The sequence below is a fragment of the Macaca nemestrina genome, chromosome 2 (assembly GCF_043159975.1).
Source record: "Macaca nemestrina isolate mMacNem1 chromosome 2, mMacNem.hap1, whole genome shotgun sequence".
Lineage (NCBI taxonomy): Eukaryota > Metazoa > Chordata > Mammalia > Primates > Cercopithecidae > Macaca > Macaca nemestrina.
The window spans coordinates 158,981,817-158,998,674 of record NC_092126.1 but is presented as its reverse complement, the minus strand read 5'-3'; the positions used below and the strand labels follow the sequence as shown (position 1 = coordinate 158,998,674).

At 45.2% G+C, this 16,858-nt stretch overlaps 1 protein-coding gene across 1 annotated transcript in view; it reads right to left on the bottom strand.

Annotated features, from left to right (window-relative positions):
- Positions 1-16,858, bottom strand: part of LOC105470255 (integrin subunit beta 5) — a 122,894-nt gene that overhangs the window by 49,906 nt on the left and 56,130 nt on the right. Inside the window, exons 6-8 of the mRNA XM_011722054.2 lie at positions 6,804-6,965; positions 5,270-5,365; positions 3,107-3,196 (exon numbers count right to left, since the gene is read on the bottom strand). Of these exons, the coding sequence (XP_011720356.1) occupies positions 3,107-3,196; positions 5,270-5,365; positions 6,804-6,965 (348 nt within the window). The remainder of the gene's footprint in view (positions 1-3,106; positions 3,197-5,269; positions 5,366-6,803; positions 6,966-16,858) is intronic.

Sequence of the window (16,858 nt, the reverse complement as noted above, 5' to 3'; positions counted from 1 at the left end):
AAAAGAGACAGAGTCTCACTCTGTTGTCCAGGCTGGAGCACAGTGATACGATCACAGCTCGCTGCAGCCTTGAACTCCTGGGCTCAAGCAATCCTCCTGCCCCAGCCTCCCAAGTAGCATGCCCAGCTAATTTTTACAAATTTTTTTGTAGAAACTAGGAGTCACTATGTTGACCAAGCTGGTTTCAAACTCCTGGCCTCAGGTGATCCTCCCAGCTTGGCCTCCCAAAGCACCGGAATTACAAGTGTGAGCCATCATGCCTGGTCATCATCACTCATTTTTAAAAGTGCTGAGTTTCAAAGTTCATTCATAAGTCATCATTTCACATGTTTGTTTACAGGAACTAGTTTAACTCGCAGAGTCAAGCGACAGTGCCAGGTTCCCACAGTTCCTCTGGGAATTCATTCCAGGTTCCAAAAGCAGCTCCAGCCCAGAACAATTGTTCCCTGTACTCATCCCTGCTCCCCACTCCCCATCAGCAGGGAGGGGTCCTCACTCCTCTCCTGGCCTCTGCCTACCACAAAGGGAATGCTTTCCCTTCTCACTCCTTGACCCTGGGCCCCTGGATTTCCACTAAGAAAATGAATGTAGATATATGAGAAATCCTGCTCAGGGCTAAGCACTTATGAGATCCCATGCAGGGAACCAATAAGAAAGCCTCCTGCTACCCGGTTTTCAGTGGTCCCAGCAGGAGCACAGACACACAGAGCCCGCCAGTCACACAGAAGCTGGCTGAGCAGTGTGCCTTCCCTGCTGCTGCAAGGCTGCCCAGCCAGGTCTATGGAACTGTGCGCCATGATGCCCTCCGATATCAAAGCCGCCAGGAGCAGGGGGCCTGGGCCTTCACCAGCCAATGATCTTGGGGAGCCCCAGAGCTCTGAATTCAGGAGGTGGCTGACAATGAAATGCTGACAAGTGGCCCCTCCTCAGAAGCCCTAAAGAGGGACCTCACCCCACTCCACAGAGCCCAGATGAGCTGCTCTTCAGCCATTTCTTCCCAAAGGCCCTGACTCCGCAGGAGGCAAGCGGTGGCCTCCCTGCGTGTGAAAGTGGGTCCAGCAGCAGTGCCCCTTCTGCCCTGTGGGGTCGCCCAGCTCTGGCATCCTCAGACGGAAGGGGAGAGTGGCAGGGCAGGGGTTCTGGCTCTTGATTTGGTTCTCTTAGTTCAGTATCCAGAGTTTAAGACCCAAGCAGCTCACAGCTCACACCAGCTCACCCCAGGAAAGAGGGTGACATTCACAGGCCTGCCCCTCCTTCCCATGCAGGTTCACATCCCAACCCCTCTCTGGGTGTCACACTTCAACAGACCTATTGTGCCCACATAACCAGCTTACGTGTTCCCCCTTTTCCTGAAGTGTAAAGCAAATCACTCACCGTGGAATCTGAAAGTCACTACAGTGTAAAGTTCATTAGGAAACCCTCTCACTGCACTCTGGGTTCTGAAGTGCCTATGGGATCTGGTGAGGCTCTAAAGGCCAGAGAACAGAAAAGAGGATGTTAGTATGTGGGCAGTGGGGTAGGAGAGAAGGAAATCTTCAGTTTCTCACAACAGGAAGTTCTGGGAGTATCTGAATCTGTGAGAGCAAGAGGACCCTTGGCTATAACAGGAGATGGCGGGGCGGGGGGAAGGGGGAAGGAAGGGAAGAAAAACAAGCCAAAAATCCTCACTGCTGCCCACCTGGCAGCCTTTAGGACACGTTGCCTTTAGGACACAAAGGCTCACACCCCCAAGCCCCAGGGTTCCCCCTAGCTGAGCAGTACTTTGCAACTCAAAACAGGGCCACATCGGCAGGTGGACAAGGCCAACATTGGGAAAGGCTGAGCTCCAAATACTCATTTGTAACCAGTCACTGCTGGGACGGCAAGATGACTTTTCTCGCAGATGCGTGACACCACACTGATTCCTTAGGTTCCCAGGTTAGCCAGAAAAAACTATTTTACCTAAGTTTAGGATTAATAATGTTACTTAAGCCACACTTAGTCTGTGTATAACTTAGTTTTAACAGGAAGAGGCACTCTGAATGCCAGTTTAGAAATTACCTGGCCCCTTGAGCAGGTGGGTAGGCACTGGATGCTACAACCATCTTGGGACCCACAAGGGAAGGGATAGCAGAGGGTACACACTTCCCAGCACAAGAGCTCTGCCTGCCATTTGCCTGAGAGAAGGTAGGTCTGAGTCAAATACTTCTGGGGTGTTACGAATTGAGGGGAAGGAGGGTAGGAAAGACAAAGGTTTGGGAGGTGAGTGTGTGGATGCATGGCTTGGAATGTGAAAGTGATACCTAAACCACATCTATAAGAACTTGCACTTATTATATTAGGGCCAACTTCACATGATATGTTACAATAGCATAGAATTTAACAGCCCCATTCACAAAGCCTCTGAAAGGACTTGATTACAATCACATCCTAAGTAGGTAGGCAAAACATTGACTCTTTGGCCAGGCTTGATGGCTCATGCCTGTAAAACCAGCACTTTGGGAAGCTGAGGTATGAGGACTGCTTCCAGGAGTTCAAGATCAGACTAACCAGGGCAACACAGTGAGACCCCAATCTCTCTCTATATTTTTTAAAATTAAAAACAAAAACAAAAAAAACGGATTGTCGATTCTCCCATGTTAGTCTGCAGCTCTACGCTGAGGTCCATGAGGCTGAGGGATTCCCATCCTGCCACTGTGAGATGAGCTCAGTGTGCAAGCTTTGCACTTCTTGCAGTGTGGCTGGTGGACGCTCTGCTCCCTCATGCAGGGGATACAGTGGCAGGGTTAGCCTGGGCACTGGGTAGGTGGAGAATACCACTGCCTGCCTACGCGAGGTGTCAGAACCTAAGCACTTCCCAGGCCGCCAGCCTGAGTCTGAGCCACTCCTTGGCTCACTGAGATCTGCAGATGAGAGTCAAGATGGCAGAAGTGAGAGGGAGACTCATCAAGCAGGATGGGTTTCTCCACCCTGACCCCGAGTGAAGCAGGAAGAAGATACCAAACTCAACGGGATGGGGGAGCAGAGCAGCATGGCGAACTGCCCACCTGAGCCTGTGGCAGCTGCAGGGCCTCAGTGGGAGGGGGTGGAAGGGAGGTGGCAGTGGGGGAAGAAACTGGTGACTTACATTGTATGCATTAATAATCAGTTGAATAATATTTTTGGAGTCTCCATCTAAAATCTCCACTGTTGTTCCAGGTATCAGGGCTGTAAAATTCTTGGGAAAAAAGTAAAGAGAAGAAATAAGTTAATTTTGCCCTGCCAACCATCAGAGTGAGCATTGCTACACTGAGCTAGAACAGTAAAGGCTCCTAGCACCATATCCTGCCACCTTCTCCCACCATGAACTAAAAAATATCCCACAGGGAAAAGCAAGAAGAAATGGCACAGAGGAACAGTTGTTGCAGTAGGCCGTGGAATATCCAGCCCTATATATCCATAGGAAAGGGGCTTACAAGATCTTTCCCTAAACGATAGTGTCTTGAGCCCCCTCCCCTCCCACGGTGACAGACAGCTCTCTCAAAGCCCATCTTCGAAGGTCACAGCTCCTGACAGTTTCTTGCCATCTCTCCCCCGGTCTCTGAGGTATTCACAGGTTCAGCTTTCAGGATCTGCTCAATCTGTTCAGAAGGAGTGAAAAGGGCAACTTTTCCAAGGGTCTCAAGTATAGACCTTTTCTTTAATAGGAAGCTGAGATATGAATGGCACCCTCCCAAGGACCTCTGAGGTCCTGTGGCAAAGGGGCAGCCTTGAAGTACCCACCTTTCCTCTTTCATCTGTACTAACTCCTGAGTCTGCCACTTCTAACAGTGACAGAGACATCCAGCACCCTCTCCCTGCCTTGGGACTGGATGGGCTCCCTCCCCCAAGCAAGATGTATTTAGCTCTGAGGAAGGATGCTTAAGCCAACGTGGACTTCTTCCCTCTGGAAATATCTGGAAACCCAATACAGTCTGTGCAACTGAGCCCTCTAAAAACATAAAACGTTATTTGTAAGTGAAAACTTTTCTTTCTTTCTTTTTATTATTATTTTTTTTTGCGACAGAATCTCGCTCTGTCCCCCAGGCTGGAATGCGGTTGCTAAATCTTGGCTCACTGCAACCTCTGCCTCCCGGGTTCAAGAGATTCTCCTGCCTCAGCCTCCTTGGTAGCTGGGATTGTAGGCACACACCATCATGCCCTGAATAGGCTTTATCCTGCTATCTTCCACTAAACAAAAAAAGAAAAACAATCCTTTTCCCTTGTTTCATCTTCTAACATTGATTTGGACTAAAGGAGGATAAAGAACTCAAGAAAATGTAAGTGGCATTTTATCAGTGATAATCTCAGGCAGGAGCAATAGAAAAACACAATCAGACAAAGGTTCTTTTGTGGACATTTAAGAGCGAGGAGAGGGAACTATGGCCAGCTGTTTGGGGGTGGAGGGTGGAGAAGGATTGCAGATTAAGTTCTCATTGCTTCACCATGTAAAAGAATCTCAGAGGCGAGTTTACACTTAGCTTACATGAGCACACCGAGGAGATCTGTAATTCAAACGTGGCTCATCTGTGACTGAGAAGGAGCATGTTCATGTGGGGAGTCTCTGAAGATGGTCTGGGGTAAACCAGGAACAGTCTCTTTAGACGGAACAGATCCGTACCCAGAGTGCTCTATTCACTCAGGACATTTATTGGTTTCTTTGGGAATTCCTGCCCCAGACTAAATGGGGTAGTCCAGGGTGACCTGGAACAGTTTCTTTAGATGGAACAGACCTGTACCCAGACTGCTGTATTCACTCAGGACATTTATTGGTTTCTTTGGGAATTCCTGTGCCAGACTGGCCCACTGGTCTCCTATAGTCTGCAGGCTCAGGCATAAAGCTCTGGAATATTGGGATTAGTGATGTAGCCTGATGAGATGCCTTACTTTTCTTTGGGTATATCTTCATTTTGTATTTTCCTTCTGTAGTAGAGTGTGCCTCTCTCTGTTTCCAATTCATCACCCCAAAAAATGGGAATTTGTGCTATTTTCAAGGTTTTTCTCAGAATCAAATTAGATACTATATGTTCAAATTTCTTGTAAGGTCTTCACTGCTATGCGAATGCTTAATTGTTTCATCCTATTATTTTCCATTAGATCAAGACTGGGCTATATTCCACCCCTCCTTTGAATTTCCCCCATATATATAGGCAGAGCTGTAAACACTCCTCACCATCCCCTCTACTCCACCCCACATTCTAATCTCCCAAACACCTTAGGGTCAGCCTGGCCACTAGAATTAAATCACTAGCCTCCCTCCCTCCCAGCATACCTTGTACAGCATATAATGGTTTTTCGTCACTGCGAAGATGAGGTTGATGTTGTTCTCTGCCAATTTCTCTCCAAGCAAGGCAAGGGATGGATAGTCCTAGGGCCAAGGCAAAAGTCAAGGCTATGTAACATTCCTAACAGGTGCAGATACCAGCACCTGGCTCCAATGCACACTCAGCAGCCAGCATTTGCCAGGGAAGCACCTTTTCCTTAGGTGGCCCCTTAGAGTCCCTTAATAACTAAGCCTCCTTGGTAGCTCCTTAACGGAGGAACTGAGTAGAAGAGACCCTCAAGGAAAGGACCCTGTGGCACCCACCAAACTAGATTCACTCCTCTCATCCCAGAGTGGAGAGGTGATGAGTGGAGGTTTTCCATATCTGGTCTGTGTCTCCATCCTTTCAGCAGGGAGGGGGACAAGTGGGGATGCCCTAGAGAACAGCCACCACATTCCACCCTCTGTCATCAGCGTTTCTTACCTTTCCTCTCTCCTCTAAGACTTCTCCTCCCTGCCTCCTTGCATTATTTTCCTTCTCCTATGCCTAACGGTTAGGCCTGCCAACATCCCCCACAGGTCCTGCTTCATCCTGCTGTGGCTCAGATGGGCAGAGGAGGGTGCCGAGCTCTGGACTAAAAGTTGGGCCATGGGGCAGGGGTGCAGAGAGAGGAGGAAGAGAGGAAGCTGAGAGGCAGTTTAACAGTGTCCTGAGGGATTCTGAGGACTAATGATGGGTACAGGTCCGCATCTGGTGAGGTCCTACAGTTATAGTCCTTTTTTCAGATTCCATTATTACTAGACAAGATGGAAGGCTTGGGCACCGACCACCTCTTGAAACTGGAGAAAATGGGCTTCTCTAGGGAGGAAAATTGGGAATAATTCCTTTTTGGCCACCAGAATGGATTTGAGAAAGAAAAGGGTGGAGATTTTGGGGGGAAAATTGCATAGTGAGTATGCGAGATCTTGATCATTGTTGGGTCTGGGTGATGGGCATGTAGGGTTCATTTTGCTGGTCTATTATTATATATGCTTGAAATTGTGCACAAATTCTTTTAAACTGCATAACTGTGGTTCTCATTCCGTGCAGAACACCTCTGCCCACCACTGACACTGACAGGCAACTCACCACCTCTGGGAGTCCATGCCTAGAAGTCAGGAAGTCCTGCCCTATAACTTCTATACCAGTTATGGCCTCTGCAGGCATAGCACCCACCCTCCTTTAAGATCCCCTCCCCACTATGAGATCTATCCTGTTTCCCCTGGGCCATCTGTATCCCAACCAAACACTCCCCATTTAGATGCACATTGGCAGAAAGATGAACCAGCTACAGAAATCCCTGAGAAATGTTGTAAGTCAATTAGGAGTTCCGGAAACCCAGTTGGAGAAGATGGAGCAATGAAACCCAACACCAAGAATGGATCAGAAAGCCAGTGAATACTGAGGGCCAGATAAAGGTTTCAAGGCTGGGCAAGTACTCAGACCACAGGCAGGGTCACAGGAGAGGCATCGGGGAATGGGGGTTTGGTCCCCAGCACTCACCATCTGGTTGGATGCAGTGTACTCGTTGGCCTCGTTCAGGTGGCACTGGCCATCATGTGGCTGCACCAGGCCTCCCAATTTTCCATCCAATGCGATATGGGGCACATCATCCGTTGTGAACACCAGCAAATGCAGTGCATCCTTTCGCCAGCCAATCTTCTCCTGAAGGACAGAAGGTGGATGGGTACACCAGTCTTTCTGCCCACTCCTGCCCTGGTCATGCAGGGCACTGGTCCGTCTCCGGAGTCATGGCCTGAAGCAGAGGCATTCCCTTTGCCATGTGTACCTGGGGCACACTCACAAAACCATTCCACAGTGCTCTGAAGAGACAGCCTGGACTGGGGAAGCCCAGATGCACACAGACAAATGTCCAAGGCTTTGCCCACTTCGGCCCATGCACCTGGAACCCCCTCCCTCCAGCCCATCATACTCTTCTCTGCTCCTTTCAATGATGTCCCCTGAGGGCTGATCCTCCTGGACGCTTCCCCTTTTGGCCTCAGCAACTCTTCCTTCCCCAGAACAATCTTTAACCTTCCCCCCACCAGCTCCCCCATCAACATCCCCTGTTTGGCTGGGCTAGTCTAAGATGATAGTTAAGTGAACATGTCAGTCCCCCGATTAGACCTGAGTCAATCAGAACAGAGCACTCAAATGACCAATAGGTGGGTTTGTCTTTTGAGGGTTTGTAAAACCTGCCATCTATTCTGGTAGATATAAACCACTCCAATCGTTACTTGAGCCACATTGGTGTTTAAAGTCAATCAGATCCCTTTTCTCCCTTTACTGCTCCACTATCTGAAATGTATCCAGTCTTCAGACTGAGGCACAGCTGAATACAGTCTGTATTGCAAAGGAAGGACTCTGCATTTTTCATATTCAGCCACTGTGGTGCCAACCCTACACAAAAACACTCCCAGTCATCATTTTTACGAGCAGCTAGACCTTGATACAGAGTAACAAACACTGGGATATGGTCGCCTTCTTAGGAATGGTGAATCCCAAAATGCGTCGGATTTTGCAGTGTGAATATATGAAGATTTAAACACTGCTGAGAGTCTTCTATACCTGCACACTTGCTATTGAAATAGGAGGACTGGATTCACAGACCTTACAGGTTAAAAGCTATTGCTCTCTTACAACAGATGAAGAGTAGATGGTATCATCCTCTCTTACTTATCATCATAATGGTGGATAAAACAGCCAAAAGAGCTATGATATTTTCTCTCTTGCTCCAGAGGCAGCATGGACATACAAAATAAATAAATCACAAAAGAGTCCACCCACATGAGGAGGAAAAGAAGTTTGAAAATAAGCCAGTGAGGACTGACAGCCAGGAGACCTATTGTGAACAAAGCGATTAGCCTTTTGGGGAATCAGTTTCCTAGACACTCAACATTCATCCAGCATTCAATCACTGACTTCTTACTGCATGCCAGGCCCCATAGAAGGCACTGGGTCCACAGAAGAGCTAGTTCCAGACCTCAAAGAGCTTACAGTCAAATGGAAACAACAACTTCAATACACCATGACAAGAGTGTTAATGAAGGGAAGTCCAATGCTAATGGAAGCCAGGGAGAGGAGGAGGAGGGAGAGGCTTCCCAGCACAGATGATGAAAGTTAAACTGAGCTGGAAAAAATAAGGAGGACACTTCAAAGAAGCTGAAAGAGGGTGGGGTGGCTCACACCTAGAATCCCAACACTTTGGGAGGCTGAGACGAGAGGATGGTGTGAGGCCAGGAGTTCAAGACCAGCCTAGGCAACATAGAGAGACCCCATCTCTACAAAAAATACACAAAAAAATTAGCCAGCCATAGAGACACAGACCTGTCATCCTAACTATTCAGGTGGCTGAGGCAGGAGGATCACTTGAGCCCAGGACTTTGAGACTGCAGTGAGCTATGATCATGTCACTGTACTCCAGCCTAGGCAATGGAGCAAGATGCTGTCTGTAAAAAAATAAATAAATAAAAATAAAAACAAACAATTTTCTAAAAATTTAAAGGAAGCTGAAAGAAGGAATAGGAAGGGAGAAGGCAGAAGAGGAAGTGGGCATTCTAGGCGCTAACAGAAGCTCAGAAGGCAAAGGAGCACAGTGAGGAGGCCAGACACATTTTAGGAACCTGGAGTGAGAAGCCTAGAAGGTCCCTTACTGTAATGAAATGCTAAGCCATAACAAAATCACTTAGGGGTAGGAGTTGGCATAGCGGCTCCCCTTGCTGTCAGGATTGGAAGAGGTCACAAAGAGGCTTCCAGGGCGCTGGTGATGTTCTGTTTCTTGACCTTGTGAGCATTTATCGAGATGTATAGTATAAACTATACATAACTATATATAAAATATATATATATATAATTATATATAGTTTTCTGTGTGTATATTTTGATAAAGAGTTAAAACCTATTAAATAAATTAGGCAATGCATTATAAGCCATGGAGTGTGGAAAAGAGGGAGCCAGATGCCTGGGAAATAAAACACAATCGACAGAAAGTGTAAACTAGTAGAGTTTTTTGCAGGAAACATGTGATCTGTTATCCACAAGGGCACAGCCATGTGCTCAACACCCTAGTAAGGAAGCAGAAAACCAACTTTTAATTTGACAAATTGTATTAAGAACCTTGAGGAAAATCAGAGACCTAAATAAATGGACAGAGATATCATTTCAGGATTGGAAGAGCCAATGGTGTTGAGACGCCATCTCTCTGCAAATTGGTTTATAGATTTGACACAATCACAGTCCAAAGCCTAGAAGGCCTTTTTGAGAAAATGACAAGCTGATTATAATATTTATATGAAATTGTAAGCAATGGAAACTAGCCAAACGATTTTGAAGAAGAAGAACAAAGTTGGAGGACTTATTATCTTAGGTCAAGACTTATTACAAAGCTACAGTCATCAAGGCTATGGTAATGACAAAATCTATGCAATGACAGAATGCATAGATCAGTGGGGAATGGGATAGATAGAGTAAAAATAGATCTACAAATATCTAGTCAATTTAGCAGAGAATACTGGAACTGGACATTCATATGCAAGAAAAATGAAGTTCAACCCATACGTCTCCCACACACAAAAATTAACTCAAAGTGGATCACTGACCTAAACGTAGACCTAAAGCTATAAAACTTCTGAAGGAAACCTAGGAGAAAATCTGTATGACTGTGACATAGGCAAAGATTTCTTAGATAAGATGATTCCTAGGATACAAAGTTGATGAACTGGGCTTCATCAAAACAAAAACTTACTTGTTCAAAAGCTTCTTTTAAAAATACTGTTAAGAAAATGAAATGACAAGGCACAGACTGGGAGAAAATATTTGAAAAAAATAAAATCTGAAAAAGGATTTGTTTACAGAATATATAAAGAGCTCTCATTAGTCACTAAGAAAATAACAACTGAATTTAAAAAGTGGTCAAAAGATTTGCACAGACAATTCACCAAAGAAGAGCTACAGGTGGAAACAAGCACAGGAAAGGGTCCTCAACATCATTATTCATTAAGGAAATGCAAATCTGAACCACAGCGAGATAGCCATTAGATCCCTATTTGAATAGCAAATGAACAAACAAACCCTCACAGTATCAAGTGCTGATAAAAACATGGAACAATTAGAACTCTCATAATTGCCTATGAGAATACAAAATGTTTCACCAACTTTGGAAGACGGTTTGACAGATTCTTACAAAGTTAAATATACATTTACTATCAATCCAGCAATTCCACTCTTTGATATTTACCCAAGAGAAATTAAACTTTATGCTCAAATAAAAACCTATATGCAAATATTTATAAAAATGTTATTCACAATCGTCATAAACTAGAAACAATCCAAATATCCATCAGTAGTGAATAGACACATTATAATACATCCATACAATTAAATACTACAATGCCATAAAAAGGAACAAACTACCGATAACACACCACAACATGGATGAATCTCAAAGCATTATGTTAAGGGCAGAAAGTCCAACTCAAAAGACTAATTCCATTCCTATGGTATCCAGAAGAAGAAAAAAATACAGGGACAGAAAACAGATCAGTAGTTGCCAAAGTGGCTTAGGGTCATGGGAGGAGATAGATGACAAGGCATGCTGGGAAACTTCCCGGGGTGATGGAAATAATACATATCTCAATTGTAGGGGTGGCTATAAGACTTTATACCTAAAAAGGGTCAATTTTACTCTGTGTAAATTATCCTTGACTCAGTGATTCTACTTCAGGGCAATCTATCCACAAGAAGTATTCTGAAATACATGCAACAGTATTTTTATTAATAGTGAGAAAAAGGGAAAGGCATAAATATCCCACTGTGCCGGAAAAGGTAAATAAACTCAGATATCTCCTCTACACCCATCAGAAATTATTCATAGAAAGTATAAAATTATGTGTAAATATCCATAATATAAGCTGAAAACAAAGAATTTAGCACTATAGTTGTAGTGTGATTACAAACTACTTAAGAAACAAGCATAACTCTCCATTAAGAGAACAAAATATCCCACAATGTGGTTGTGGTTGGGACTGGAGTTAAGGTCATAGACAATTTTTGTTTTCCCATTATTTTCCAAGCTGTCTTTAATAGGCGGGCACAACTTCTGCAAAACTGGGGTCTGGATGTGGCTCTATCATTTAACTTCTTCAGTCTCCAGTTCCTCCACGCCAGCTTCTTGAGGGTCTTGTGGGGACACAAAGCGGGGTGGGAGTGAGAAGACAGAACAATGTGGAATTTGGGTGCCTTCTGATAAGCATGTGAATTTTCTTGCTGCCTCTAGTTACCTGTGCAGTTTCAGCCGAACTATTCAACACCTCAAAATCTTTTTTCTTACCAGTAAAACAGTAATAATAATACAAAACATGTATTGTGCACTTCCATTATTCTTCCATTATTCCACTTAATCTTCACTACAACCTTTGTGAAACAGGTAATATATTGCGCTCTCTTAGGTAAGGAAACTGGTGTTAAGAGAGACGAAGTGACCATCCCATCAACTAGCAAGGGCCAGAGAAGCCAGATTCAGATGACCAAACTCTTGCCCACATTCATGTACAGAGAGGAACTGTGCATGTAATAAATGGGATAATTCATAAACGTGCCTGGTTCATGATAGGCTCTCAGCTTGTGGCTGCTGGATCCAAAATAAATGTTTGTTGAATGGAAGGTTGCATCTAAAATGGAAATAGCTCCACAAGTGAAGGATGGCTCAGCATAAGAATAATAATTCTGTTTTCTGTGAAGTGGGCTCTTGTTATGTAAATGGTGTTAACAAACTTGGCCCAGAGGTTGGGCTGCTGTGAATGAGTCAGGACATGCTTGTTCATCACCCAGGCTTTCAGGCTTGGAGGCTTTACAAGTGGTGACTCCACAGAGTATTTACATTAAAAATAATTTCCCTTATTGTTGGGTTGGCTGGCAGAGCTCGCTGTTTTGAAGGCCTGAGTTCTGTATTCCACATTTGGGGAAGGAAGCAATAGTGGGAAAGTGGATTGAAAAAAAAAGGAAAACAATGAACTACAAATGGAATATAGCATGAGAGCCAGAGTATATCAGCTTTGGAACAGATTCTAAGGTCAGATCTTTACCCTATTCTAACCGTGGGCCCCTGAGTCAGTCACTTCACCTCTCAGCCTCAGTTCTTCTTCTGTAAAATGGAAATAAGCCTGCTTTGCAGAGCTGTTGCTAGGTTTAGACAGAATGTATTAAAAAGTATTATAGTTAACACATAAAAGGGAGTATATAAAGGGAACTTGTAGTTATTATTCTAGGACCAGTAATAATTTTTACGTTTCCTCTCTTCTCCTTTTACTAATTGATATGTGAAGCTATATGACTGTTACAGGAAGTATCAATTATTGCATGCTAAACAATTTAAAAGCCTTGTATTAATTCAAAACTACAATAAGATCCTACCACATGCCTTTAAAGTGTGTAAAATTTAAGACTGACCACATCAAATGTTGATAAAGATATGTAGAGACTGGAACCCTCACACCCTGCTGGTAGGAATGTAAAATGATAAATGTTCTTTGGAAAACAGTTTGGCAGTTTCTTAAAAAGTTAAACACCTACCATATGACCCAACCATCCCACTCCTGGGTATTGACCCAAGGGAAATGAAAGCATACGTCCATACAAAGACATGAACATGAACATTTACAGCAGCTCTCTCATAACAGGCAAAAACTAATGTCCATCAATAGATGAATGGATACATTCATCACATGTGTATCCATGTGCTGGAATACTACTCAGCAACAAAAGAATGAATGGATACACTAACAGCATGAATGAATCTCAACTGCTAAGGGAAATAAGGCAGGCAAAAAAAGAGTGTATACTAGACATACGAAATTTGAGTAAATGCAGTCTAGTGTGCAGTGACAGAAACCAAATTCATTGCCTGGGGTAAGGGAGGCAGGAGGGAGAAGAGGAAGAAATGATGACAAAGGGGCATAAATACACTTTTGGGGGTGAAGGATATATTTGTTACCTTGATCGCAGAGCTGCTTTCGTGAGTGTACATAAATATCAAAATTTGTTAAACTGTACACTTTCAATATGTATAGCTAATTGTACATCAATTACACTTCAATGTTCAGGCTGGTCTTGAACTCCTAGGCTCGAGCCATCGCCACGTTGGCCTCCCAAAATGCTGGGATTACAGGCATGCGCCATCACGCTGGGCCCAAATACTTTTTTATTTAATAGCAGTATCCACACAGAATTTATGTGCATGGGCTCAGGTATCTGGCTAATCTGAGTTCGGTCCCATGTCTCCCTTATCTTGTTTTTGTGATCTTAGACAAGTTACTTCATCTTTCCCTATCTCAGCTTCCTAGTTTATAAGAGGGAGATAATAATAGTATTGATAAAATAGGGTTGTTGAGAGAACTGAAGAAGATGATACACATTGAGCACCCCCCTCAGTACCTGGTATGGGATAAATGGTGATTAATAATTATCATCATAGTATTTCCATGGAGTTGAAAAACTGTCACTCATGTCTATAACTCAGAAGCACATCATCTTATCTTTAGATTATATTGATAGAATTATGGGTGATGCTTATTTCCTTTCTGCTTATCTACATTTTCTAATTTTTTATGTTGAACAAACTCTTTTTATAAAAAATAGTTTTTTTTTGTTTTTTTTGTTTTTTGTGAGACGGAGTCTCGCTCTGTCACCCAGGCTGGAGTGCAGTGGCCGGATCTCAGCTCACTGCAAGCTCCGCCTCCCGGGTTTACGCCATTCTCCTGCCTCAGCCTCCCGAGTAGCTGGGACTACAGGCGCCCGCCACCTCGCCCGGCTAGTTTTTTGTATTTTTTTAGTAGAGACGGGATTTCACCGTGTTAACCAGGATGGTCTCGATCTCCCGACCTCGTGATCCGCCCGTCTCGGCCTCCCAAAGTGCTGGGATTACAGGCGTGAGCCACCGCGCCCGGCCATAAAAAATAGTTTTTAAAAGGAAGAGAAGACCTGTTTATTTAGCTGAACTTTCCTCTACGTCTCTGAGTAAAGTCAAAATACAAACAAAACCAATTTCACTAAACATGACAGAGGCCAGCCTCAGATGAAAGCGTCAGGAGTGCGTGGGGCGGAAATGCACTGGATGCAGATGCATGAAGCCAGGCATTCTGTCAGGGCTGCCAGTCTTCACTTCTCTGTGTTCACTGGTCAAATTCACCATGAGGTCTATTTCCAACTCCCACTTTCACACTCACTCGAGGGAATGACCTCACCTGTTTCGTTACCCACAGAGATAGGTAAAAGGACTTCTCTCTTCACCTATTCCCAGGATCTCACAGTTCTGCTCCTAGGCCCTAGGATGCCTTTCACCCAGCGCTCTCCACTCCGTCCTAAACAAACTGGCGTGTCCTCCCAGCCTCGCTCTGATCTCACCATCCCAAGGGAAGAAGTGCTCCTCCCTCCTTGAGGAAACGCAGCCCTGCAAACCCCACCCTCTTTGGAGAATTTATTCCTTCGTCACTCTGTCCTCTGGTCCCTTCCATGTGCCTACAAATATGCTCATGGCCCACTAATAACAAGCCTTCTCTTCACCCTGCTATGCCCCTAAACTCTCATCACTCGTCTCTCTCTCTTTTTTAAGACTAGCAGACCTATTCCATTTCCTCCTCTCAGTTCCTTAAAGTCTGACTTCACTCTCAGTCATCCATGAAAAGGGGAAGCAGGAATGAGATGGAAGACCAGCCCTTCCCAGTCACTGAGAAAATTAACCAAAATGGACTCCTCCCAGGAGTGAAGACAGACTCGCTGGCCTGTTCACTTCCAGCATCTGGCCCCAGAGAACATAGGGACTGGCAGAGACAGAAACAAATGGTTAGGGAGTAAAGGACCTGGTTTCACTAGTTTGAGGACACAAGCTTCCAGCCTGTGGGACAATTTGGCTTCTTAAGGCTGAAAGAAGTCACACTCTGTGGCTATAGGTCTGACAAAAAAGGAAGCTCACGCAGAGAACCAAGAATAGCTTCCATCCTTCTCTGCCCCACCCTCCACAGTTTGTCCCTGGTCTCTGTCCCACCTGACTTTCACCCACATGGTAAAGTGGCTCCATGGGAAGCCAACAGGAGCCAGGAAGAAGTCAGCTCAAAGTCAGCTGCACTTGGCAAATAAAATGAGCATGTATAGCAGAGTTCATGGTCACTGTAGCCAAATACAGGGGCAGCTTAGAGGGTGCACTGCTGAGAACCAGAGAAGACAGGCTCCAAGGGGCTACAACAGGACAAAAGCACCAATGGATGACTGGGTAGAAAAACAGAGAAAACATGTAGCACCTGAAGCCTGGAAGGAACCTCAGAGGTTCTTGTACAGCCTCCCATCCAGTGCAGGGATCTTTCCTCCAGCACCTGCCACCTGGGTGTGGGGCCCACACACATACTCACTGCCACACTGCTGAACAGCTCTCCTTGACAGAAAATTCTTCCATGGCCGGGCGCAGAGGCTCACACCTGTAATCCTAGCCCTTTGGGAGGCCGAGGCAGGTGCATTACCTGAGGTCAGGAGTTCGAGACCAGCCTGGCCAACATGGTGAAATCCCGTCTCTACTAAAAACACAAAAATTAGCCGGGCGTGGTAGCACGTGCCTGTAATCCTAGCTACTTGGGAGGCTGAGGTGGGAGAATTGCTTGAACCCAGGAGGCGGAGGTTGCAGTGAGCTGAAATCACACCACTGAATTCCAGCCTGGGTGACAGAGTGCAACTCCATCTCAAACAACAACAACAACAAAAAAAAACCAAGAAAATTCTTCGTTATATTGGACTCCAACTTGCTTTCCTGTGGCTACCCTAGTACATGCCCTGGAATAGCCAAAAGGGTCTATTCCCTCTTTTATAATGATATCTGAAGTCAGTTACCATGCTACTTCCCATGGTGTCTCTCCTCTGAGGATGTGGTTGGTTCCCATGCCTGGCACCATCCAATTATCCCCTCTGCTCTCTCGCTGTCAACGTCTGTCTTAAACACAGCTCCCAGAGGCAGGTCAGGCATGGTTCCCTGGGTGTGGTCTGACCTGCACAGAGGAACTAGGCTGAAAAAGTGGCCTGTAGACTCTGAATTGGACCTGGAGCACGTGGCCTGTATTTGGCAGCTGAATCTTCCTACTGGCTCATGTTAAGCCTTGGGATCCCCAGGCCCATTTCATAGTAACTTATTTACGCAAATGGACAATGGCAGAGCATGACAAGTGAGACAGGCAGATTCAAGGACGCCCCGTGGGAAAGTGCAGGGGAAAGCCTGGACCACCAATTCCTGGGAATCTGAGGAAAGCCAACATCCCACTCAGCTGTCAGAAAACACAAGTGGGGCCTGCCTGAACATGGGCTGGCTCACTGACCTTGGCTTGCTAGTTCAAACACAGGGAGTCTTGGAATAAAGATGCCATCCCAGAGACTGTAGCTTTAAATTTCTAGGTTCTCTGATCCCGAGGTCAATCTGCCTAATTAAAATTAACAATTGTCCAAATGAAGAGGCCCTCAAGACTGTTATCAACGCAGCCCATGGGCCCCAGTTGTCACAGAAGAGTCGCCAGGCACATGTACTC